This window comes from Amblyomma maculatum, chromosome 2 (genome assembly GCF_055883805.1).
Source record: "Amblyomma maculatum isolate TAMU_Amacu chromosome 2, ASM5588380v1, whole genome shotgun sequence".
Classification (NCBI taxonomy): domain Eukaryota; kingdom Metazoa; phylum Arthropoda; class Arachnida; order Ixodida; family Ixodidae; genus Amblyomma; species Amblyomma maculatum.
In genome coordinates this window covers 29,678,862-29,702,944 of record NC_139345.1, presented here as the reverse complement: position 1 = coordinate 29,702,944, position 24,083 = coordinate 29,678,862, and the positions used below count along the sequence as shown (strand labels likewise).

At 45.0% G+C, this 24,083-nt stretch overlaps 2 protein-coding genes across 4 annotated transcripts; one reads left to right on the top strand and one right to left on the bottom strand.

Moving 5' to 3' along the window:
- Positions 1-126: 126 nt before the first annotated feature.
- On the bottom strand, positions 127-18,411 carry LOC146198254 (BRCA1-associated RING domain protein 1-like). Of its 3 annotated transcripts, XM_084593668.1 has the most exons (12): positions 18,330-18,409; positions 17,586-17,787; positions 17,473-17,529; positions 17,246-17,397; positions 16,562-16,621; positions 15,591-15,700; positions 15,425-15,505; positions 14,853-15,025; positions 14,094-14,190; positions 8,962-9,109; positions 3,236-3,340; positions 127-978 (listed from the first exon to the last, which is right to left on the bottom strand). In XM_084593668.1, exons 2-12 carry the CDS (start codon positions 17,642-17,644, stop codon positions 593-595), a joined length of 1,428 nt encoding a protein of 475 aa, XP_084449794.1. In that variant the 5' UTR covers positions 17,645-17,787; positions 18,330-18,409; the 3' UTR covers positions 127-592. The 3 variants fall into 3 exon arrangements, with proteins under 3 accessions (XP_084449794.1, XP_084449796.1, XP_084449795.1); XM_084593670.1 differs by lacking the exon at positions 17,473-17,529 and having other exon boundaries at positions 18,330-18,411; XM_084593669.1 differs by lacking the exon at positions 18,330-18,409 and having other exon boundaries at positions 17,586-17,804.
- A 362-nt stretch (positions 18,412-18,773) lies between these two features.
- Positions 18,774-23,067, top strand: Fsn (F-box synaptic protein). Its single transcript, XM_084593671.1, has 3 exons — positions 18,774-19,444; positions 19,877-20,136; positions 22,609-23,067. Exons 1-2 carry the CDS (start codon positions 18,863-18,865, stop codon positions 20,060-20,062), a joined length of 768 nt encoding a protein of 255 aa, XP_084449797.1. The 5' UTR covers positions 18,774-18,862; the 3' UTR covers positions 20,063-20,136; positions 22,609-23,067.
- The last annotated feature ends 1,016 nt before the right edge of the window (positions 23,068-24,083 follow it).

The window sequence follows — 24,083 nt, the reverse complement described above, 5'->3', positions numbered from 1 at the left end:
GGTTAGACCACTGCAGCTAGTTGCTGGTAAAACACAGTGAGTACATGTGTAGCCCAAACTAGATATTACAGAAATAGTCTGGGCAGAAACAGAAAAGATGCCAGTTCTGTGAAATCTAATGCTGCCATTTAATAATTTTTTTTTTTTTTTTGCAGAGGGAGAAAAATAATGCCTAGATGGTCTGAACAGTCTCTCAAAGAGGATGACCTTGAAAAAGAGGGTAGCTAGAGCTTAATGATGTATATGTTTTTGTGATTGTAAATTCTGATGGGTGGCCCACACATAAAATGCAGGTAACGCTGCCCATCAAAACTTGCAAATACCAGTATGCTATAGCTCAGGTACACTGCTGCAAGTCATTACAAATGTTTTTGTAATGACTTGCAGCAGTACTTGTGCAAGTTCTCAGCTCAAATTAAAGCTAACCAGTAGCTTGAAGTGCCTGAAAGAGAAAGATCAAGACATACTATATAGATTTGAAGCCATCTAGCCCTAGCTATAATGGCAAATTACATGTTTAATTCAAATCCCTTTCTTAGGTGTTCTGGTATCACTGGCACACAAGCTAAAGCATTCTTCAGGGTCCTTACAATCATGGAGGTAGTGGAGAAAGTTCAAAGCGTGATATGCAGTTGAGTACCCAGGAAGGTTCCACCAGCACTGCTGCACTAGAACGATTAGTGGAAGATGCATGAGGCTGGTCGGCGACTACCAGCACAGTCTGCTGGTCCTGGGTGCTTGGGGGCATTCTGGCGAGCAACCGGGCACCACCCAGGGTGAGCAGGGTGGCCAGTTCGTCACGCGAGGGCCCCCGTGCAAAGGGGCCCTGGAGAATCGCACTGTAGCGGCTGAACAGGGTGCCACCGCCACTGAGGCGCGCACGCCGAGGAGCCCCACTGTTTGGGTGTTGCCGCACGCCTTGGGCTTCATGTGTAACTTCATCGGCACGGGCACCCCTCCGCAGGCACTCTTCTACCCCTGCAACGAACAAGTGCACGCTCCGTTTGGCACACCACTGGTTTAGCTGACACAAAATAAGCTAACAAAAAACTAGCTTACATTGCGTGTAAAAAAAGGATGCCAGAAACATTGTGCAAAGTGCACAAAAATGTTTCACAGCTCACTAAACAATATCCACTATCCTGCAGGACACAGAAGTACAGTACTGCCTGAAAGGAATATACGTAGATGCCAAATTATAGATACGCATTTTCTTGTTCATGAAGCCTAAGACATTATTCTATGTGGATCACAACCTGGTATACTCTTACGATCAAATAATATATAATTGTATTGTTTTTCTTATTTGTTATGGCTTCGGTTTCATCAGCTGAGCAAGGCTACGATGTCAAAGTTCCCTAGCTATTATGTCAGGCATGAAACAAACTCCAATATAATTGCCGTTTCTTTACTCGTGATGCTAGCTCTTGAGGCAGTATGGCTTCAGCATAATAGTCAATAAAAATAATGCAGCTTTCTCATCCCTCAGGAGACCCATATGAAACTTTGATGTCATAATTCAATCATGAATTATTTAGCGCTAGCTCTTGAGGCAGTATGGCTTCAGCATAATAGTCAATAAAAATAATGCAGCTTTCTCATCCCTAAGAGACCCATATGAAACTTTGATGTCATAATTCAATCATGAATTATTTAGCGCTTGTAGGTGAAAAACCACGTGGTAGTCTGTGTACAGTTGTCTTATGCATCATAACTAGGGGTTGGAGTTACTTTTTTTGGTGTTTATTTGCAAACACAACTTCCTTTTTTTTTTTCGGTTAATATTATTTTCAGCTGAAGAAATTTTTTTTTTTTTTTCGGTGAGATAAAGGCATCCGTGTACAGTTAAATGTTACGTAATATACATTGTTTTTTTTCTTGCGTGTTGTTTTATGCACATTTATTTAATGTACAGTTGGCCTTATATACAGATAAGATCTTGGAATAAAATGCTATTGCCATGATGAAAATTAGCGTTAAGACAAAACGCATATGTAAAAGATAAATTCACACGTTGACAAAGGAGCAACTGAAAAATGATTTATTACGATCAAATTTCAGCATAAACCAAATCACTTAAAAACAAACGCGCTTCTCTCGGCTTTTGGCTGACAAGTATCATGGGACAAGAAACTGGCGGGCTTTGGCCTCCGCGATTTCCTGGATACACTTGCGCTACAAATTCTCTGGTGTGCCCTTCGCCCCTCGAAGTGCCTGCTTTGCCGCAGACACCCCTTCTCGAACGCTTGACAAGTCCAAGAGGGTCGGGAAGCATGGCTGCCATTCTTTCCCCATTCGTGAGACCATGAACAATGCCCCAAAATCCTCAACCGCTCTACTTTAACCGATGATCCCACTGTCTCAAATCATGCCACTGTTGTAATTTTCTCCCGTCATCGAGGGTTCGCGGTGTGCATGAAAAGGTACTGACCTTTTTCGGTTGAAACCGAACCTTTTAAAATGCTTTCGGGGTACCTTTGTCGATGCTTTTTGGTTTAAACTGAAAAGTCCAACACCTAATCATAACGAAGAATAAAAATGGGAACAGAAATGAGTTGTCTATATTCCTGGAGCAGTGTGGCATGTGAAACATCATTATGACACCTGGCAGAAAGAAGGCACGAATAATGGAATTCCTGACAATCTGAATACTGTGCACTATGGACCATAAAGTTGGGTGCTTAGCTGAATCACAGCAGCTGTGCACGAAACAGCATTTCAACAGGGGGAGTTGCCTTCAAGTGAAAATTCTCAAATGTTGTGTGATATCAATCCACGCTGGAGAACTGCAGGTAACCGAAATAAATCTGCAACCCACACCTGCTGAAATGTCTCTCGAAGCTGATGTGCAGCTACGAGATGACAACAAAGCACACACCCACCCACTTCTTCTGCTTGAGGCTCCTGCATCAGTTATTTTGTCTCCCTTCTTTCTACCAAGCAGTAATATGAATCACAGCAAGAGAAAAAGAAAGAACAGGTTTAATACAATTTAGCAAAAAACATAAAATACATAACCACAACAAGCACCAGTGATGGTGCCAATCCATTCTATTCATGGCATTCAGCAGCAAGCCTGATTGTTCCTTACAGTGGAACTATATTACACCTCATTTGGTGATTAGTGACCTTTCCTGGGCATTTTTGTGATTTTAAGTCTAGGCTTACAACAAGCCTCGTAAAATACCTTTTAAGGAAGGCCTTAGCTTCAAGAGATGGGGGAGGGTTGACTCACACGAAAAGTTGACAATCCAGGTTCCAGTCACCATAGCGCTGAGCACTTTCAGTGTCCTCTGGCAGCAGTTGCCCTGCTTATCACAGGTCACCACCAGGTGGCTAACTGAAAAAAAGAAAAAAAAAAAAAAAAACTGCGTGGCTGCTCGTAGTGGATACCAGCCACTGAGTGACAAAATGAATCTATGAAGAAACTCTAACCTTTTCAAAGTCACATAGCAATAGTTTTAGTTAGGTCCCAAGCAGAGCCTTTCACATGCCACATGCATAGGCGAAAGACTTTTGATTTGAGTTTTCTTCATTTCAAATTTCTTCTCTCCTTTCCTCCAGAAGGTGCAAGTTGACCTCCGCATCAAGAGTGCAAAGTTATTAACGCGCATTGATGCCATACCAGCAAGAAATATTAAGAGCGAAACAGCTTTTTGGAGCTGGGAGGCGGTGGGCGTCTCCGGGCTCATTGTTTTTAACGTTTTTCAGTTGCATTTCTCATTTTAACACTCATTTTGCCTTTTTCAGAGAAAATGGGTAAGAACCGCATAGTGCACTATGTGAGCACCCTTGAGTACATTCGCTCTCAATTCCGCTTTTAAAGCACCTGGCCTTGCTAAATGTGCCCTCCTTCCATTCTCATTATTTTTTTTTTACTATTCAGCGCGCAGTGATCAGACCTGCCATTTCAGTGAGCAACAGGCATTATGCCTTTCGACGAAAGTGTGAGGGGGATGTGCGACTGGGCTGAGGAGCGAGAAAGGCACAGGAGATAAATGAACAAGACAAAAGGTGCTAGAGAGATGTTGTCAGCGGCCCTCACTTGGGAAAGGAGAGTGAATACACAAAAAGAGGCGTTGCGGCAATGCGGCCACCGACGGGTGTCGGCTAGCACGCTCCCTCGTAGGGGTTTCCGATGGGTATCGAGTTAATGCTGGTGCTTCCAGGGTACACGCACGTACGCAGGCCCGGTCCAAATTTAAAATGGCGTGGAGTCTCTGACATAACCTAAGGCATATATGTTTTCAAGCACTCCTCACAACAAAATAATTCATTCTACGAGAAGATCACAAATCTCTAGTCAGTGCCTCAGTGGCACCAATGTGCGTCTTTCCCCGTCTTTACACAATAATTCATTTCGCTCCCTGCCCCTTCATCCCTCTTACTGCCCCTCTTTAATGCGTTTCAAAGCTACTTCATTTTTACAGCAGTTTTAGTCAATTTGCTTAATTCATGTTTTTTTGTCTTGCTCCAACATTCCTGGCATGAGAAAGAGTGGCAGCTGAGGCCGGAGACTTCAGGTTTGTGGCACCGATATTCGACCACTCCAAACAGTCAACTTGCATTTGGACCAGAATGTGTCCGCATTGATGTCTGAATGGCACATCAAGCAATTGAAGGCTCCCCCTTTGTGCATAGTTTTGCTTTGACTTTTGCTACTGCATGTGGTGATAGTGCACGACTCTGTGTCAGTGAGCCAAGCCCAACTGCGCAGCGTTTCGAATAGTGACTGGCTTATCGGCAATCTTTTTTCCTTAAGAACATCAGCCCTTAGCTTGTTCCCTTTGTTTCTCAGTTTTCGGTGCTATCAACATTGCAGGCACCCTTGTTACAACGGGTGACCTTGGCAGTGCACCAAGGGTATTATGAGACCAGAGACTGGTAGCACGATGTGTTCGTGAAAAATTCTTTGCTTTCACCTCACATCCAATGCTTAAAAATTCATGTTATGCACTCGTAACCATATTGTTAGTTCCTAAGAAGGAGTCACCATAGCGGCACACATGTACATTCCCCATGGGCAGAAAACTTGGGGGACACTTAAGCTTCTACTTTAAAGTAACCATCAAACAATATTTATGGTAGCATTCTAATTTAACCGATCAGTAGAGGTAGTGCTTGTAATTTTTTGGGTCGAATTTAAAAGGTCCAGCGTTGACCTTATACTTCACAAACAATTTCCAAAAAGTGCTCCTAGTGATCGCTCACAAATGATTAGGAAAACATCTCAACATGATTTTGTAGCTTGACGTCAAATGGGCCCTCTCGTTGGGTGCGCGCAAGTGGGGCATGATGAGGCAATGTCGCAGCCTATTTTAATGTGATAGCGTTAAAGGCCCCTTACTTTAAAACTCCAGAAATGGTGTTGCCATCATCACTTTGAGCAAAAAATCATGTAATTGCACAGGCAGGTAGTAGCCGGAAGTCGGTATGGCCGAACACTGATTCTTCTATTGTTTGTGCAATTTGACAAGACCGCGTGATATCACAATGCTTGGAGGAGCTAGCAACTCGAGTTGCTCATTTGAGGTGGGAAGGTGTGAAATAAGAACTATCTGTCCAGTGCTCTTGGAAGCCAAGCCTGGCGCACTGCACCTATGATACACAGGCACGTTCACACAGCTTGGTTATGTCAGTGTTCACCTACGCTATGGTGTCATGCAGTTAAAGCCGACAATTTTGTTCTTTACAGTCATGCCTCGTTGATATGGACACTTCGGTTCATGCTCAAAACTGTTCGTTGAGCAAGTTATCCATAATAACGAGTTGTGAAGAAAGAATGTCTTATTTTTATTTTTTTTAGAACCTTGTAGTTAATGCCTGGGTCTGTGTATGGCGGTGTGCACTGAACTCAAATTTTGACAGAATACAGAAACTCGAGCAAAAGAAACACTGCATGGGATAGTTAGGATATAAAAAGTGCATGTCTAAACTACAAGCCATAACATGCCCACTTTGGTTTTCTCCAACTATGCAGGGCTTGTTCAAGCGTTTGGCCACATCGAGTGTCGCACAGGTTTGCAGGTGGTGCGCCCTTCTCAACTTGCGTTTGAACTGCTCTGCTTTTTATACGCCATTGTCCATATCAACGTGACAAAAATACATGGGCCCTAATGGCCATTGTGCATTCCTACCCTGTCCATTATCCAGACAGCGAGTTCCCATATTAACGAGGCATAAATACATTGAAAAAGGTTAGTCCTCAGAAAAACTGTCCATAATTCAAGGCGCCCATATCAACAAGGGTTGTATTAATGGGGCACAACTGTACTTTTTTTTTGTGCACTGGCATGGGCTAAGTAGAGGTGGGAAAGAAGTGTCGTCATTTTTTATCACCGATACCTTAAAGAAATTTTTGCTTTGCGGAGACAGCTGATGGAATACTGACTGTTTGTGCTTCTCATCTGTGTTGAAAAAAACAAATAGTTGTGGCTTAGCCCTGATTAACCCTAGTGAACTGCGAAAGCAACGGCGGAAGCTTCTTTTGCCTGCTGCATTATTCCCCTATCATGCCCTATCAGTGTAAGGTGCTGCATTGCTCTCACTTCATACCCTTTAAGGGTATGCGAGAGTGTAAGCTACCAGCCCAGATATAAAGTCACGCTAAAGTCAGTCAAGATATAAAGTCATTTACCCCTACTACACGTGCCTGCGTGTAGTAGGGGTAAATGATTCTGGCAGGCTGATTCTGATATCACCCTCCCATATGAAAGGAGTGACCTGAGTTGGCAGCTCCTGCCGGTGGCATAGGGATAAAGTGAATTCAAATGCCATGGCAGGCCGTTTTATGAGGAGACCATAGCTACACCTCTTCACTGCATAGCTGCGGCCACCCGAGGTTTTGCTTTGGCTGTCGTAGTATTGCTTTCACAATAAAATAGCCTTCCACAGTCTACTGTTTTTCGTGACAGCATTGATGAATCCCACCTGCAGCTCCCCTCGCAGATCTTCACCAGTGTATATGCACTTTGCAACTTGCTTATTCACTAACCTTGTAAGTTTTGCCTATATTATCTCAAACGTACCCTATAGCACACAGCTGTAAGCTACTAGTATATATATATTATGTGAAAAACCGCTCCAAAGATATAGCAACCCACTTTACAAGCTACACCTATGTGCCTGCATAGCCTAAGGGTAGAATAACTTGGGAAATAAGGGCCCTGTAGGGATCGACTCTCGTCACCCTCCCATCTGAAAAGAAAAGCGCTAATTGGGAGCTTCTGCGAATGCAGCCATGTCAATAGCCAACTACCACCTGCCAGATATATGCCCGCTATATTTCTCTCACAACGGCGACACCGGCTTTTCTAGAGAATGGGGCCTTTAACGATGTCATGTTAAAATGTGCATTTGTCATGGGCTGCTGGTTTATGGGGTGTGTGGTGAAGCCTTGTCACGTGGACGCTGTCGCTGGCGAGGAGGCTCCACACTACTGTGTTGCATCAATCAAGGAGGCCACGGAAGGAAGCTGCCTATTCTTTTAATGCAATAGCATTAGAGGCCCTATTCTGCAGAAAATCCAGCGTTGTGAGTGAAATATCACGGGCATGGCTCATCTAGCTGGCAGTAGCTGGCAGCTGACATGGCCGTGCAATGACTGGTCAACGGGTTGTATGATGTTACTGAGACCACATGACGTGGCAGGGAGCTGCCACCCTAGGGCTTCTTTGAAATGTGAAAGAGAGATGAAAATCGAACAGATTGGAATACTTGGATCTTTTGAGTAGGACAGGCTACTCCAAAGCCACTCAGGCACATTCATAAAAAATGATAAAAGCAGACCTTTAGATTTATACTTGGTGGCCTTCCAATACTTTGGCAGCTTGCGAGTGTATCCTAATGAGTATGTGTGAGCTAATACAGGCACAAAATAAAGGATTGGACATTAAAGTAGCAAAGTGCATGCAAGCAAATAAGAATCTGCAAGAGAAGCCAGCAAATGCAAGCTATTAATGCTGCCGTGTCATTCCATTCAAGGCACAGGTATTCCCTTTCAATGCACGCACTTTTCATGGCAGCATTCAGTAAAATTGTGCCACTTTTTTAGTGCACTTTTGGTGGCTCACCACATTCTCTCCAGTGTGGCTGCCATGGATGCCTTGACACACCTCTTCAGTCTTGGGGCTTATTTGAAGTGAGTGAGAGTTTTTTTATTGCGAAAGCAATACTTCGCCCTTTCAAGCCGTCAGCGTAGTCCTGGCAGTAACCACGCTTAACCTTTGACCTTTAGACGACCCCCCCCCATACACGATCCCAAGCTGGCAGGAGCTGCCAAATTGGGTCTCTCGTTTCACATGGGACGGTTATGTCAGAATCAGCCTGCTAGGACACTGGCATTCACATTACCCCTATAGGCCACTAAGGCATGTTCATATCGGTTGGTTAAAGCGGGGCTAATATGTGGGCTGAGGAAGAAGAAAATGAGAAGAACGCTCGGTCACCCGCAGCTAATGCTTTTTGGTTCAGTATCGTTGAACCCTTGTAATTTTTTTTTTTACGGCGGGACATGTTTATGGATCATATCCATTCATAATGAGGAAAAACACAAGAAAGACGCTGTGTCGACTTCCTTTTTCTTGGTCCTTTGTCTCTTTCACGCTGGTCCTCACTATGAACTACTTCCGACTTGCCCAATACAGCGTCCTAATCGAGTCATCACCCGCAGTTGCTGGAGTAACTCAGTAGCATTGCCCCAATGCATATTCTGATGGTAGCACTTCATGTATTCGTAGTAAGCAAGCATCTCTTGTAGCTATGGGCGCCATAATGGGGCTAACAAAAAGTAGAATAAAAAAATATGGATGAAAAATGATGCAACAGTAATTGATTACTCCTCTGTAATTGTTCAATTAATTTTCATGAGCTGTAATTGCCCACTGAAATCAGTTACATTTCAGATAAAGTAATTGTAATTGGTTGTTTTTTTCCTGTAACATGCACAAGATTGACGCTCACCTTGGTTAGAGAAGGTGGTGGCACAGCTGCCCCCCAGCAGCTGCGCGCACTGGGCCAATGCCTGGCACTGAGTTTCGTCGAGGCCCGAGGCCAGCAGCAGCACCGGACTACCACCACCACGGCAGTCAAGCTCGCTCGGAGGTGCCACCTGTAACCACATCCTTGACTGCAAAACTTGCAAGAGGCGACATTGTTTACAAAGTTTGCTGAAACTGTGCACACAGAGATGTACAGAATATTTCTAGTGATATCAAAAGGCCATAGCAGCGTCCCATTGCAATGGAAAAACAGACGTGATAACGAGCACGTGAGCAGAGCGCTATAGCCAGTTGCAGGCCTCGGATATCACTAGAATAGTTGGAAGTCCTGACTACTGGACCAGTTCATTACTATTCCCTCTGTTCTTGCAGTGTTTTCCAGGTAGCTTGTAATTTTTATATATTAATCAAGGAGAAAATGTGTTCATATGTTATATATGTAATTTTTGTAATATTTTACATTACTGTAGCATCTCAAAAATGCAGGAACACTATTCTGCTATTAAAAATGTATTTAGACATCTATGGGATCAACCCAAAGTAGTGCCAGACAAAAAATGTTGTTCTTTATGAGATTATAAGGCTGTCTCTTCTCCCCACTGCAGCCTTGACAGACATCCTTTCATGTGCTTTCCTTATTTTTCCCAAGGAAGCAGGCGCAGTGGGTTGAAAGACAGTGCATTTTCATTTACAGTGCATTAAGGAAAGCAGTCGAACCAGCTGGTGCATAACTTTAACAAAGCAGCATATAAAATTGGGACAATGACTAGAAAAAGACAGCATTTGTGTCTCTTTCTCATCTTTGTCCTGATTTTTGCATGTGTTTCGCTAGATTCATAGTGCATAAGGTTTGTCAGTGAGCTGTGTTATCATTTTTACTTTGCTTTCGTCTAAACGTTAAGTGTTCAATTGTGTGGCAGCTCCTCTGTGCCTAAAGAACGACTCATCTTACAAGAGCAGAGAAAGCATACTAACAGACCGCTAGATTACTCAAAGAGAACTACCAGCATTTTTTTCTGTTTAAAAAGCCCCGCATGCTGTCAAGATATTGTCAATTCCTTGTTTGCACCCTTCCCAAGAAACAGTGTCATTTCATTTTTACAGCGAAAGCTGGTAGGTGATCGGTCTAGCCATACAGCTCCACACTCAACTCTGGAAGCTGCAGCAACAGCCATAAGACGTTTATTACTTCGTGTGTACTATGGCACATCCCACCCATGCACTTGGATATGAAGACAATAAAGAGGAGGAGATTTAATTGCCACCTGGGCAGGTGGCAAAGTAGAGAGTGAAACAAAGGGAAGAGAAAAACTGCACGAGGGAAGAGAGATTGAGTGAAGGTTGAAGCTGTGGTTTGGGCGGTTATGGCAAGAGTCGAAGATGGCTCAGCCTCAGGAAACATCCAGAGGGTGGCTATCAGGTAAGGAAGAGAAGAAGCATGGAAGACGACGGAGGAATGGGGAACCCGAGAATGATTTCACGGCAGAATGCAAGGCTATATAGCTAAACCAGAGCTATAACAGTATTCTCTGACTCATGCGCTGAGCTGGTAAGCCTAGCTTACTCATTTTTTGTTCATCACAGCTCTGAAATATCAGTGCAGAGCAACAAAAGTGAAATTGCTTGGCCCACTAATCAGATGTATGTTTACCATGGCTACATCACATTGAAAATGATGACAGGTGCAGGCCCCTTACAGACCAATGCTTTACAATGTTCAAAAGGTGGAGGATGGAGCCGAAAATCCCATGATTTGTCTTAGTTGCTTGGCAGGCAGTCCTTGACACTGTCATTGCCCATGTCGAAATGATGGCGAGCAGTGGCGGGGAGGAAGATGGCTTCGCGGTAGCAGCAGTACTGACACGATGCACGTGGCCAGGTTTTCCACAGCAGAGTGAAGAGGTTAGCAGATGGCAGTGCGCCATACGGCAGTTCTGTGCGGGTGAGGGCACCTGGAGAGTTTTGTTTGTGGATAGTTCATGAGAACAGCGTCTCCTGATGGCTCGTGCTTGGCATGGCACAATCAGCTGGTGGGCGACAAACGGCTGCTGCATTGATGCTTGTGTAGAGGCTTGTTGTATGGTTCAGAAATGGCTGCCATGTGGTGAGAAGTGGCTCATGATAGAGTGCAGAAATGGTGACATTTTCTTGTCATTAGGACGGTGCTCCCTAGGGAGGTGATAAATGTCAAGTTCACACTGCACTGAGGACGCTGCCGCTGGGCAAAATGAGCGGAAGGCTGGCGGGGAACGTAACTGAAGATTCGAAGCAGAAATGCTGGCAGTCACCCATTAAATGCCTTTTCCTTAGCCCTTTCTTTAAGTCTACGGAGAGGTAACAATATTTATCTACAGAGGAAACGATTATAATATTAGCTACAAAGCCCAATTTAGCACCCTTCATGTCTTAATGCTGTTTTCTGGAAATAGCGTGGCCACACCTTCCAGAAGAGCATACACGACATTGAGATCTTGAGCTTGACCGGAGCTGCATGTGATGGCTTCATGCAGGCTGACTGGATGGAATGCTGAAGCTAGCAGTCACATATTTTCGGTGCCACTGATTACACTGCTTTCCCATTTCGATGGCATTTCCTATGAAAGCAGCGAGCTAATCATGGCCACTAAAGGATTTCGTTGACAAGGCTCACCCTAATTCTCAAGGGGCATTGCTGCAGTCTTTCGCTTTTACATAACTTCCCGACTTACCTCACTTCCATTTTCAGTAAAAAGTTCAAGCATTCCCCTTTTACAGCAATCTCAAGAAGACAGTCGACTTCGCAATGCACTAATAGGCTTCAAGCCTGCAATACAATAAGGTGCCTTCAAAGCTGTAGTCCAAAAACTAATACCGTTTATTGTTGCATGTGGTGTTACAGTGCTCTAGCTATATTGAGTGGGTCCCAACAGACTATGACGAGACCACAGGGTCAAAACGCGGGCATAAAAATTATATATTTGAAAGCTATCATCTTGGCAGAAGGAGTCAACTCGCAGAATGTAGTAAAGAACACTCGCATAAGGTTCCACTAGTTCATTGAACATGACTCACACTAATGCACATCAACTTGTTCAGGTAGCTTTGCCACTCAGGTAATTGGCAGCATTGAACCGAGTACTGTTGTTTGTGTCCAGTTAACTACATTGAAATCAGAGCTGTAAGTAGTAGCCCACCGTGTCTACAGAACTGCATCAGCTGAACGACCGGCAATCATAGGCCCAGGTGTGGCCTCCACAGTCATTTCTACCATGTCTTTTACGCTCAAACATGCACCGCCTCAGAACTTCTGTTCCATCTTGTTATTTATTTATTATTATTATTTTTTGTTTGGATGGTCATCTCACCATTACTGCCACTGGTGACCTCTTGAAACACGGCGCATACCCACAGTGGAGAAGTGGCTAATGCGTTGTCACATATAGTATCAACGAATTTCCACATGTGGCTGATTACGAGAAAAAACTGGGCGCCAAGCAGGAATATAAAAAATGTAACAACGTAACATGTAAGCACCTAACACACTTCTTTTTCTTCAATAGCTCGCCCGACATTCTTTGTTGCTTTCATGTAAATCACAGGAATACAATCTGACCCACCAACTCACAGTTCTCACGAACCAAAAAATTAAGTTGACCACAAAATAAGTCGACAAATGTGGGATAGAATCGTGACGTGCACAGCTCAAAGGAGAAAATGTGTAACGCAGCAATCGCAAGGCAGTCAGAGGCAAATGGTGATCAAAGATGATAACAGCAATACCTTTTGTCTTCCACACTCTTAAGTGGCCAGGTGATTAGTGGCAAACCAAACAACTGAAATGACAATGATCTTGTGGTTTTGCGTTGTGGTGCAGTGAGTGCTCAGGAGGTTGCAAAAAGTTTTTGCTCATGCTCTCCCTTATTCGTTTCGGGAATGTGACCCAGAAAGAGTGAGCTGGGTAAACAGAGCGCAATTCGATTTTTCATAGCAGAATCAATTTGCGCACAAATAACCATTAATTTTTAGAGCGAAAGCCTTTTCACCAAAACTGTGTCTGTGCGAACTCAATCATAAGTTTTATGGTAATTAAAAATTGTAACAGTTGGTTACTCAACAGTTGATAAGCACCATAAATATGTAATGATAGTGATGCTGGTGATAGCAACATTGATAGGTAATTCATAATAGTGATAGTGGCGATAAAGATGGTTAGTGATGGTGATTATAGCACGGCCAACTCGACGATGATCTTCATGTTTGGATGGGCCACCCTGAAAATTTGACCTATCAGAATTTGACCAAAATAGATGGCTAACCTAATTCGAGCTTAGCCAATTAAGTGATGACCTCCATACTTAGGTGAGCCACCCCCGAAATTTGCCCTCTCTAGGTCCCCAAAATTTGGCTTGGTCCAGAATTGTTGTCTCCCCTAATTTGAATATGGCCAGCTTAGGTTACTTGCAAATTTCGGAGAGCCATACCCAAAAATTTGGTTCCTTCACCCTCAAAATTTGACTTCGTTCAAATTTGACCATTTTCAATGGCAACTAAGTAATGGTACTGAGCAACAAAACACAGTACTCATAAAATAACTAGGCACAGAACTTGCAATACTTTCGCATTTTTGCACGTAAGCAAATTTAAGTGCACTTCTGTAATTCTTGACCGATGGAACTGCATGCATCCTGTCAGGAATAAACAGCTAAATGAGGTGCCTGTTTTCTGCGATCTCACCTGGCTGGGGCCATTAAGGTGAAGCTCTCAATTCGTGGAATTTAAAATTTTGTGCCTTTCAAATCATTTGTATTTCATGGTCACTGGTGAGTGCTCTCCTTGGAGGGAGTATGAATGGTCCATAGCCCAACCATGTAACACTCTTTTCATTTAGCTGTTGACACTGTTTTTGAAACTGTCTAAAGACAATTTTCTACATCTCTCTATTTCCTTGCAGGTTCTCACTGCATATTAGTTTTTTTTAGTTTTCCTTGCCTTTAACCACTTGACTGTTTCAACACCACTTTTCCCTATGAACTTCAACAATTGAGTGTGCTTTTAAAGAAATAAATAGACTGTCGCAGTGTCCCCTCTAGATGGGAAATAGAAGGGGGTGCTCACCAAGAGCTGGGCTGCTCCTGGAGCTGCAGGTGACCGAAGAGCAGCACGCATCAGCTCGTTTTGGGCCAGACTGCCGGGCGTGCGCCCGTCGTTGGCACTGCATCAGGAACAAAAAAAATGAGACGGGTTCAACACTGCTGAACCGAATGTGGTGGGAAAGCATTAGATATGGGTGACCGAGCATTACATCGAGCACAACCAGCATTGCATTGCATTCTTCTTCGTCTTCCACGGTGCCACGTCGACGGCTTGAAAACCTAGCACAGTGTAGCTTTCGCTACAAAACATCTATTACGAGGGCAATTCAAAACCAAGAAGCAGCAAAACAATGTACGCATGAGACACAGCAACACTTGGACTGAGCATTACTATGCCGCTCAGAAGCATGCTAGGTGAGCAAGCACATGAAAGCTTGCAGGCTCAATAAACATAGTTTGCAGTCATGAAATGCAGCTTCTCGCATTAACTCAGGACAAGTGCCACTGGTAGAAAACTGACACTAAACAATGCAAAAGATGAGGAAAGAAGAGAAGACAAAAAAAGAGAGGGCATATATTTCAAAATTATGTATATGCTCATTTCCTCGCGATTTATATGTGTGCCATACTGCCTTATTTTTCCCTCTCTCTGTCGTCCTCTACGTCATTAGAAATGGCATGCACAACACGAAAGGCTTGCAGAGTAGTACTGAATGTGCTGGCTCCTGCCTGTTTGAGTTAGGCCTTAAGCATTCACATGGCATTGCTTGCAACAACCTACCTGGCATCGACATTTGCTCCAGCACTGCACAGCAGCAGCACAACATCGGGCACATTGCTCAGCACGGCGTCATGCAGTGGGGTGATGCCATCCGGCCCTGCTGCATTGACGCACGCTCCAGCCGTGATGAGCAGCCGCACCACCTCCACAGCGCCCTGGCTCGAGGCTTCGTGCTGTGCAGGTACAGTCAGTCATAATACTCTGCCAACAGCAATGCTTAAAAATGTACAAGGAGGCATTAACGAGAAACTGCACGGGTTTTAAATTTTGATGAGTTTTGAAGAGTGAAATGATTTCAATCTTATTTACACATCACTTTTTCATTCCACTGATGTGTGAGCGTCTCAATGTGGTGGTTGCGTGGGTGGAAGATGCAGTTTTCCAGCAGTACCTAGAGATGCGCCCACCCAATAATACTCCCCCGAAGGAGGCAGCTTCCGAGCTCAGAGGTGCCTAAAAGGTGTCCCAATCTGCTCCAATCCGCTAAGAATGCATGATGAGTGAAGGCTTCACACATACAGACGAGCTTTTGCCTCAAAAGAATTATGCAGCAAACATGAATGTTATCTCACCAGAGGCGTCCAGCCAGCATTATCACGGACATTGGGATTAGCACCTGCACTGAGGAGGGCCTGCACCCGGGCTGCATCCCCCTGAAATGGACAAGAGCTTTCCTAGGTTGCTGCAGAATATTTCATAGCCTGCCTGAAAGAAAAAAGAGTGGGAAGCAGTGTGCACCTTGATAGCAGCCACCTGTAGTGGGGTTTCGCCCCTGCGGTTGCGCCTCTCAGCCAATTTCCTGGTGACGCCGTGCAAGGCTTTGCCTGGCTGCTTCTCTCCTGCGTGCACTAAAAAACATAGCCTGATTACTGAGCCTTGCACAAAAGGAAAAAGCCCTTTCCACTGTGGTCTTCGATTATCTGTGCACCTATTCTGCATCTCCAACGGCCACAGTGGACTTTTACATAACTCCTGCCTTGGTAAGAGCGGTGGCGATAACGAAAGCAGAGCACAGGTGGAATAGAGGTCACGTGGCACATTAGCGACGCAGGGACTTGTTATGGTGAGCACTGCTGTGCACACTCCAAAGACGTATAGTTGTTCAAAATGACCAAAATTTTTAACCACTGCACTCAGAGTAATAAAATGTTTATTGTAGTAAAATCTGGTATAGTTATCACTAAATAACAGCAACATAGAAGCCTTCAATTGCAATCAGGTGCCTAATCAGTAACTGCATCTTAATATAATAGTGTATTAAAGTTTACTACATTTGCAATTGTGCTTCAGTACAGTAAATAATATTAATATAATTACATAATCTACAATGAAATAGTTACATGTTCACTCATAGAACTTATTCATAATCAGCTTACTATAGCTGGACACAGATCTGTAGTGAAGCGAAACCCACAATTTGGACAGCAACATGGAATTCCTTAATTATAGAACAGTGGTCCATTGTAAAAGCTTCTCTGTATACCAAAGTAGGTAGCTGTCAAGGGGCAAAATATTAACCACCATGATTTTGTTGCCTCTGGCTTGTTTGCTAAAGCCAAGCATCAAAAAGCTGATTTCATGTAGTAAATGTTACTGAGCAGAACAAACTCAGCAGTAATGGCTGATGGCATAAAGGTGGAAAAAAAGGCAGCAGTATGCATGCCTGACAAAACTGGCCAGTGCAATAATTTTCACTAGTTCTGGCTCACCTTGGATGTTTTTAGCACAGCTCACAGGTGAAGCAGGTGGCTCATCATTGGCTGGAGGCCCTTCAGAAAGAAAAAAAAAAAACACCACACTTCATTACAGCAGTAAAGCTGTAATGCAGGTTATGAGACACACCGCAGTGGAAGGTTCTGGACTAATTTCAAGCACATGTATCAGAATGCGGCCACAGCAGCCTAGATTCGATCCTTTGACCATGGGCTCAGCAGCTAACCATCATAACAAAGGCCACCACAATGTAAAATACACTTGTATTATCATTTTTCAGTTACGGCTTTAAACCTCTTGACCATGGGCTCGGCAGCTAACCATCATAATTATTGGGCCACCGCAACGTAAAATACATTCGTATTATCATATTTCAGTTAAGACTTTGAGCATGATATTAAAATTTAGTATGCCGCTTCAACACAAAGTTTGGATTGAATATGAAGCTACTGTTTAGGACACAACGAACAATATGAGTCAATTTTTAACATAGTCGCAATGTTTCATGCCAGCGTGTTATCGATGTTATGTCTTGAAAATTCAGCAGACTTTTTGTGGTAGTTATTTCAGAAAGCAGAAAGCAAAGTGTTGGTGTTTTTTTCAGTGACTATTACGTTCACCAATTAATTCCTGTTTTTTTTTTTTTTTTTTATGATTTCATGCCAAGTCTAAGTGCGTACCGTCACTGCCGGGCGAGGTGGCCGACGCAAGCAGCTGCCCCAGCTTAGTGGCGCAGCCGAGCACAGCGCTGATCTGCGGGTCCGGTCCGAGCTCGCGCTGCGTGGTCGGTGAGCCACACACCCCGCACACGTCGCGGCCACCGACGCACCACCTGCGTCCCGCATCATCGTCAAGCCCGTATTGCATCTGCGACGCGCAGTAGGTCGTGGCGACGAGGGTGGCTTACCTGCACACAGTATGACCACACAAGCCGACTACGTGCGGCTCCTGTAATGGGCCCTCGCTGCAAGTAAGCGTGAAGTGAGACAATGTCGCGCATGTATGCCATCAAAAACTCACCATTGCGCGCACCTAAGAAGTGACAACAGTTCTTCCAAGGCGTGCTTAGTCGCCAGCATCGGTTCCAGCTTGTTTTACCTCGTTATCAATACAGCCTAGGTCCTAGGTGACCTCAGCCACAGTGATTTGGATTTTTGGCGCTCAACTAACTGGGGCTCTCGCCACTCCCGCCACAATCACAGTTGCGAAACTTCCGCGCCATCTGAAAATGACGGTCGTGACACCTGCATTATTACACAAACTATTTTCAAGTTGCGCATGCTCCTCATGGAAAAACAATGAAATATAAAAACTGCTAGATAATAGTTCAACGAATAAAAGGCACAATACAATAAAAAGAATAGTTTTATTAGTTTTATTAATTGCCTCTAGATGACGCCGCAATCGGTAAAATGTAGAATTGCGTACAAAACTTGGTCATTTTTTTGACACATAGTTATCCAAGCTGGTGACCCCTGAACTAGTAGGGGACCACCCTGGAGGACTTTTTTTTTATTATTATTATTAAATAAAGTTGTTTCCATCCATCCCAAGCTGGTGACCACTTTTAAGCGCGTTTCTGGTGGAAATAGTTACTGGAAAACTCTAGGTTGAGACAGAGTTATCCCCGAACTAGCCGCTACACCGTCCTCAATACCACTTTACATACCCTTGTTTCCTTCCTCAGAGCTAATCATGCATACCTCTACCTTTCCACTGTGCGGAGCTGGCGCAACGCGCAACCGCCTAGCGTCTTTCACGCACCTCCAGCCGGAACTCGATTGTCTTCGCAGGCTGCCGGGCTGCCGTCCACATGCGCGCTGTGCGCGCCGTGCCAGGCCGAACTTAAAACTAACTGAATTCAGTCACGGCCGGTCTCGAGGGAGAGAGCGCTTCTCTTATTCAGTAAACACGCGCTTCGACAGCGAAAACGCGTGCATGGGGATATCCCATATAAAAAGGAAAAAAGAAACGACAGCAAAAAGATAGAGAAACAGTTCGCTACTACTGGTAAAAATCGTCAGCAGCGCAGCGTCTCTCAGATGGCGCGACCACCGTAACCGATGCGAAGAGCTATTACTAAAACAAAGTTTCAATAAGCCCAAATATTTTATTCAGTTTACGTTCTACTTTTTAAAGTTTACAGTTTGGAAATACGCATCGGGTGTTGTCTTGGCAGCGCCGGCAGCACCATCGCGATAATATTATAGTCCATTATACTTGCCTCCTTGAAGTGCTTGAAGCTTGAAGTATTTTCCTTCCTCCATGCCTCCTTGCCTGCTCCTGCAGACTACAACATGGCTGCTGCCAAGTGGCCGAACTTGCCACCTAATGTGTTGGAGCTCATTTTCAGCTACTTGGACCTTACCTCCGCACGCAACTGTGCTCTAGTGTGCAAGTACTGGCACGCGCTCCTGAGCGATGAGAACAACGATGTATGGCGGGTGCAGTGTTCTCGCAAGCTGGCCGACGCGGCGCTCAAGTCCGACCTGCTGTGGAGTGTTCCCAGCAGCAAAGCCAAACTTCGGGCCTTCTACCACGCATGGGATCCGCGCGAGTGTTCACGAAACATCTACATCAAGCCAAACGGTTTCACGCTGCATCGTAATCCCGTGGCCCAAAGCACGGACGCTGCTAAAGGCAAGCGAGGCTTTGCCGAGGGCCGCCACTGCTGGGAGGTGTGGTGGGAGGGCCCACTCGGCACCGTCGCCGTGGTGGGCATCGCGACGCGCGAGGCACCCGTCCAATGCCCAGGATACGTGGCGCTTCTCGGCTCTAACGCGCACTCATGGGGCTGGAACCTAGTGGACAACCACCTTCTGCACAACGGCGACAGCCAGGGCAACTACCCGCTGCTCAACAACGCGCCCAAGTACCAGGTGCTGACCACTGAATTTTTGCTATCTCGCAGTTCATTTTAGTACTAATCACGTCTTGAAATGGTCCGCTTGAGTATGCATTGAAATGCTGTGCAGCTGACCAGTGTGTCTAAAAGTTTTCTGTCGGATTAGATTAAAAATAAAAATAAACGTTTGGCTACGTTCTGTGCGTAACACCGGTAAACGCGTTTTATATATATATATATATATATATATATATATATATATATATATATATATAATTTCACGCACACTGGTACATATACAGTGTTATGCAACTTTATCGGAACCGGTTGAGGCGGAAAAATTTCCCAAAACGGTTGCGATAAAGTTGCAGAACACTGTATACTTTATCTAGCAGCCACCTTGCTGAGATTGCATGCAGACATGCTTTCTAGGAGTCTTAAATGCATGGTTTTGATGGCACTCTAGGTGGGCGAGCGGCTGCGAGTGATCCTGGATTGTGAAGACAACACACTGGCCTTCGAACGCAACTATCAGTTTCTGGGGGTGGCCTTCAGGGGTTTACCTGACAAGATTCTCTACCCAGCCATCTCTGCTGTTTATGGCAACACTGAGGTCTCCATGGTGTACCTGGGGCGTCCACTTGATGGCTGACGCTGTCCCCAATGCCTGAGCACCGGTCCGGAGATAACATCTACCACCGTTGACCTACCTGATTGAAGGTTATGGTGAGTTTGCCATTTTGTCCTGTAAACCTTCCATGCGCAGTGCATTTCAGTGTTGTAGGGGCACTGTCTTTCCACCTGGTTGGCCAGTGTGACAGACTGAAGCGGTAACCGCATGAGGCAACAGGCCCTAGCGATCCGTCGCGCGACGCCAACGCCAACGCCTGTCGTCGCTGGTGCATACCACACGGAGCGACGGGGCTCAGCGACAGAGAGGCGCGTTTTCAACGTTGCTGTTACCGCCGCCTCGTCATTTGGTCAAAGGGATATGCAATCACGCTATATCCAATTTCTAGCACTAAACAGAATGAAGTAACGATAAAACACTGATCAAATGTATGTGTAGTAGCACAGCGCTGCGCTACTATACAAGCAGTGACTTTCTCCTGCTCCTTTCGAAAATTAGATGTCTAGCCACACTAGCCTTTTTCTTTCTTTTACTACCCTTACAAGCTTTTACTGAATTGTCTCAATGCGCTCATCAGACGAAGTCAGAGCGTGCAGGCACCAGGTTCTTTGCCCAAACTGAACAGGAAAAAAAAAAAGCCAGAACGAAAGTTGAGCACCCCAAAGCCTTCTGCGATTGGCTGCCTCGCGAGCTGCTTCCGGGCGACACGCGAAATTTTCTAAAAACCCAGAAACTGAGCGACAGCGACGAGCGGCAATGCTTTGGCGGCCCTGAGGCCGTTGTGCGACGGCGTAGCGCGGCATGTCGCCTCATGCGGTTAGCGCTTTAAGATTAGCACTTGTCTCATCACATAAAGGTTGTGCGATTGGCCTTTGAGGCAGGGCCTTACTTTGTGTTTAATGTCTATTTGAGGTCATTTCAATAGTTCTCCTAAAGTTTTGCATCTTGAGGTAACAGCACGCAGCACTCTTTGTGTTGTGTTCTAATCTTGTGCTCCCGTCCACGTTCCCCGCTGTTACCTCAAGATGCATAACCAACATGCCCAAGCTGCTATTCTAGCTAATGTTTTGGTTTGGGCTGCTTGGTTCATTGCAGGATGCAGAAGAAAGCAGCACAGCTGAAAATATAATAAGCACACACAAGATAGCCAACACCTCTCTTTCCTTGCACGTCTCACTATTTGCACTGGCTTTGTGTGTACTTTAAGCTCTGATGCTTGCAAGGTTATCCAACAGGCATTCTGCTAGTTTCGTCAGAGTTTGTTCTCCCTAGTACTTTTAATGGGGTAGCATTAGAAGCTCTTCTCATACCAGCAACTTTACAGTCTCTGCAATGAAATTCCCTGATTGAAGCGGGGTCATGTGACCTTGCAACATCCACTCCTCTACCAGTCAGCGATGAGGTAGCCTGGTCATCTGACTTGATCGCCGAGCACTGATTGATTGGCAAGGTGTGTTACGTTGCAAACCCATGTGACATGGCCAAGTTGGCAGGAGCTCTGGATGTCGGTGGGCGACGTGACCGAGTGCTGATTGGTCACCGACATGCATGGCATCATGAGGCCATGTGATGTGACCAGATTTGCAGATGCCAAAAGGAGAGAGAGGGGGGTGAGGGTATAGGTTGTATCCATAACCTTCCATAAGTGCTACAAAATCAAGCAAGCAAAATGCATGGCCCACATAACCAGGACTGGCAGTATTACTGAGTGGTGCAAAGTAGTGGTGTTGTGATTCGAATGGGTCTGGGTATCAAGGCTCCCGAGTTCACAAGATGAGGTGAACAAAAGGCGACTTCATGCATTATTTACAGTCATGGTACAAAACAGAACGAAATCGGCTCGGGCACCGAAAGCTACTGACAACACGATTTCTTGAGTTTCACGCACGATTCTTGAATTTCGAGATTTTGCCACGTCCTCTTTAGGCGAGCAGCACTGCAGTTGATGGACACTATCGACAGTCTCTGTATTCAAGCCGCAGCGCAGCGTTCCTTCTATATGGTCAGTAGTTGTACTATGGGGTCCATCAAGCTGAGCACCGCATCCTCTCAGTCCAAGGGTTGTTTTAGTGGAGTTCTTCCCTAGGCTTTAGCCTAGAATAGTCGCTCAGTATGTAGGATCTACTTTTGGAGCATTGCAAATTTTGCATTTTGGGGAAAAACAGCTTGGATATATAAGTTAATATTTATAGAGATTGATGAAAGAGCCACTTTGCAGCTGACTCCAGGTAACCTGCTGCAATTTACTGACTTACGCGCGTTGGAAAATAATAGTAGCAGTAGGCAGCTGTTGTCATGTGACAGCTGTAAGGCATAAAAAAATTTGTGCACAAAGGAAACATGGTTTCTCCTTTCCTATTTTTTTGCCCAAATTGTGGGCTTCCAAGTTAGGGGAGTGTTCGCTATACCAGTGTATAATGTGAATTAACTTGTTATTTTGTAAAATCAAACTTATGCAAGGTTATTTTGAATTGCAACATGATTGGTTGCTAGGTGGCAAAGATGAGGGATGATAGCTGCCCGCCAACACTCCGGCCATCACACTGAGAAATGGCTGCCCATTGCAGGTGCTGCCCACTCCTGGAAAGAGCCGTGGCCAATGGTGTGGCCAGAGCCTGCTTGTTTGTTTGGGCCTGGAAGTCAGCAGGCTGCAGATGTGCATTGGTTGACACCGTGTTCAAATCCTGCAAGCACGTCCTTTGAGGGAAGCTTGGCAGCTGTCTCTCAGTGCCGAGTTCACTTGCAGATGACTTACAGCACGAAAGGCAGCAGGCTAACAGGCCATGTAGCACATGTAGAGAGCGCACTGCGTCATTGCTACATTCTTGAACAAGTGTGGCCATGGCCGTCTTGGCCTGTTCTAATGCTCAGGGACCGGACCATTGATGCGCAAGTGACTGATGGTTTATGTGTGGCATGGCTGCAGCACTAACTTAATTCGCTATGCATGTACCTCCAGCTGTAGGCGGCACTTGCAACAGAGGTGTTACTTTACTGTGTAAATAAATAATGTGTTGAATGTTCCATTCGTTAGTTGTTGTGCTTATTTCACTGTCTGAAATACACTGCTGAATGGCATTTTATGTCTATGCAGTAGGTACAGTGGCTAATGTGTTGTGGGTTTTGACATGCATCGGATTCTACCTTATGGAAGCTACCTAAATAAGATATGCTATGGATCTTCACATAACATTTCGATTTCACGTACTTGCTAGCTATAAACTTGGGCTGCCCAGAGGATCAAAGGTATTCATGGACCTTGCAGAGCCTCATTCAGTCTATGGGACCGGCATTTCCGGTAAAGGGGGAGTTTTCAGACTAGAGGTCATGCTTTAAACACAACATTCAGAGGTGCCACAGCTGCCGCTGATTTTCCTTGCTGTGTCATTTGCTGTTTTCTACAAAAGCATTTCATGGTGCGTAAAAATTAAAAGTTAGTCTGATTGTGACCACTCGTAGATGTACAGTTTACATGCAGCAGTGATGAGGTCAAATGCTGTGCATGGCCATCTTCAAGCCAGCTGGAGCACAGGCAACAGGGTGTTTTTGGTGCATGCCCTGTAGCCAAGTACAGACATGCATCTAAATTTGCCTTTTTCACGGCTGAAGAAGGTCTTTTTTCACCACTGCATGAGGGAGGGATGCATTTTTCTCACTGATTCGTGCATGGATGGCTAGGCTTGGAAACCATCAGTTTTCCTGCACTCTTGGTACATATTGTCATGGAGTAAAGAAGACAACATAAAGGAAAGGCAGGGTGTGAGTGTGGTGGAGGTAGCTCTGCTGAATGTGACCGGCTTTCCATATCTGGGCCAACCCCATTCTGTGTGAAGGCATCATGTTGTAACATCGTCGTACAGCGTCTTCGTTACTCCGTGACAATATTAACAAAGCGCAGTTCTTTAAAATCCTGCACAGACTGCGCAGGAGACGAAGATATTCCTGCGAAAGCAGTTGGATTTCCACCATGTCACACAGGCACCACAACAGCCTTTAAGAATCAGATCTGCATATGATGCACTGCTACACGACACTAGAGTTG

Excerpts from the sequence above, each read along its gene's own strand:
- LOC146198254 (XM_084593668.1), bottom strand. The coding sequence starts at position 17,644 with ATGCTGGCGACTAAGCACGCCTTGGAAGAACTGTTGTCACTTCTTAGG. Across the intron at positions 14,191-14,852 it reads GGAGCAAATGTCGATGCCAG|TGCCAACGACGGGCGCACGC; the intron begins GTAGGTTGTTGC and ends TTCCTGATGCAG. Across the intron at positions 979-3,235 it reads CTGGATTGTCAACTTTTCGT|GGGTAGAAGAGTGCCTGCGG; the intron begins GTGAGTCAACCC and ends TGTTCGTTGCAG.
- Fsn (XM_084593671.1), top strand. The coding sequence starts at position 18,863 with ATGGCTGCTGCCAAGTGGCCGAACTTGCCACCTAATGTGTTGGAGCTC. Across the intron at positions 19,445-19,876 it reads ACAACGCGCCCAAGTACCAG|GTGGGCGAGCGGCTGCGAGT; the intron begins GTGCTGACCACT and ends ATGGCACTCTAG.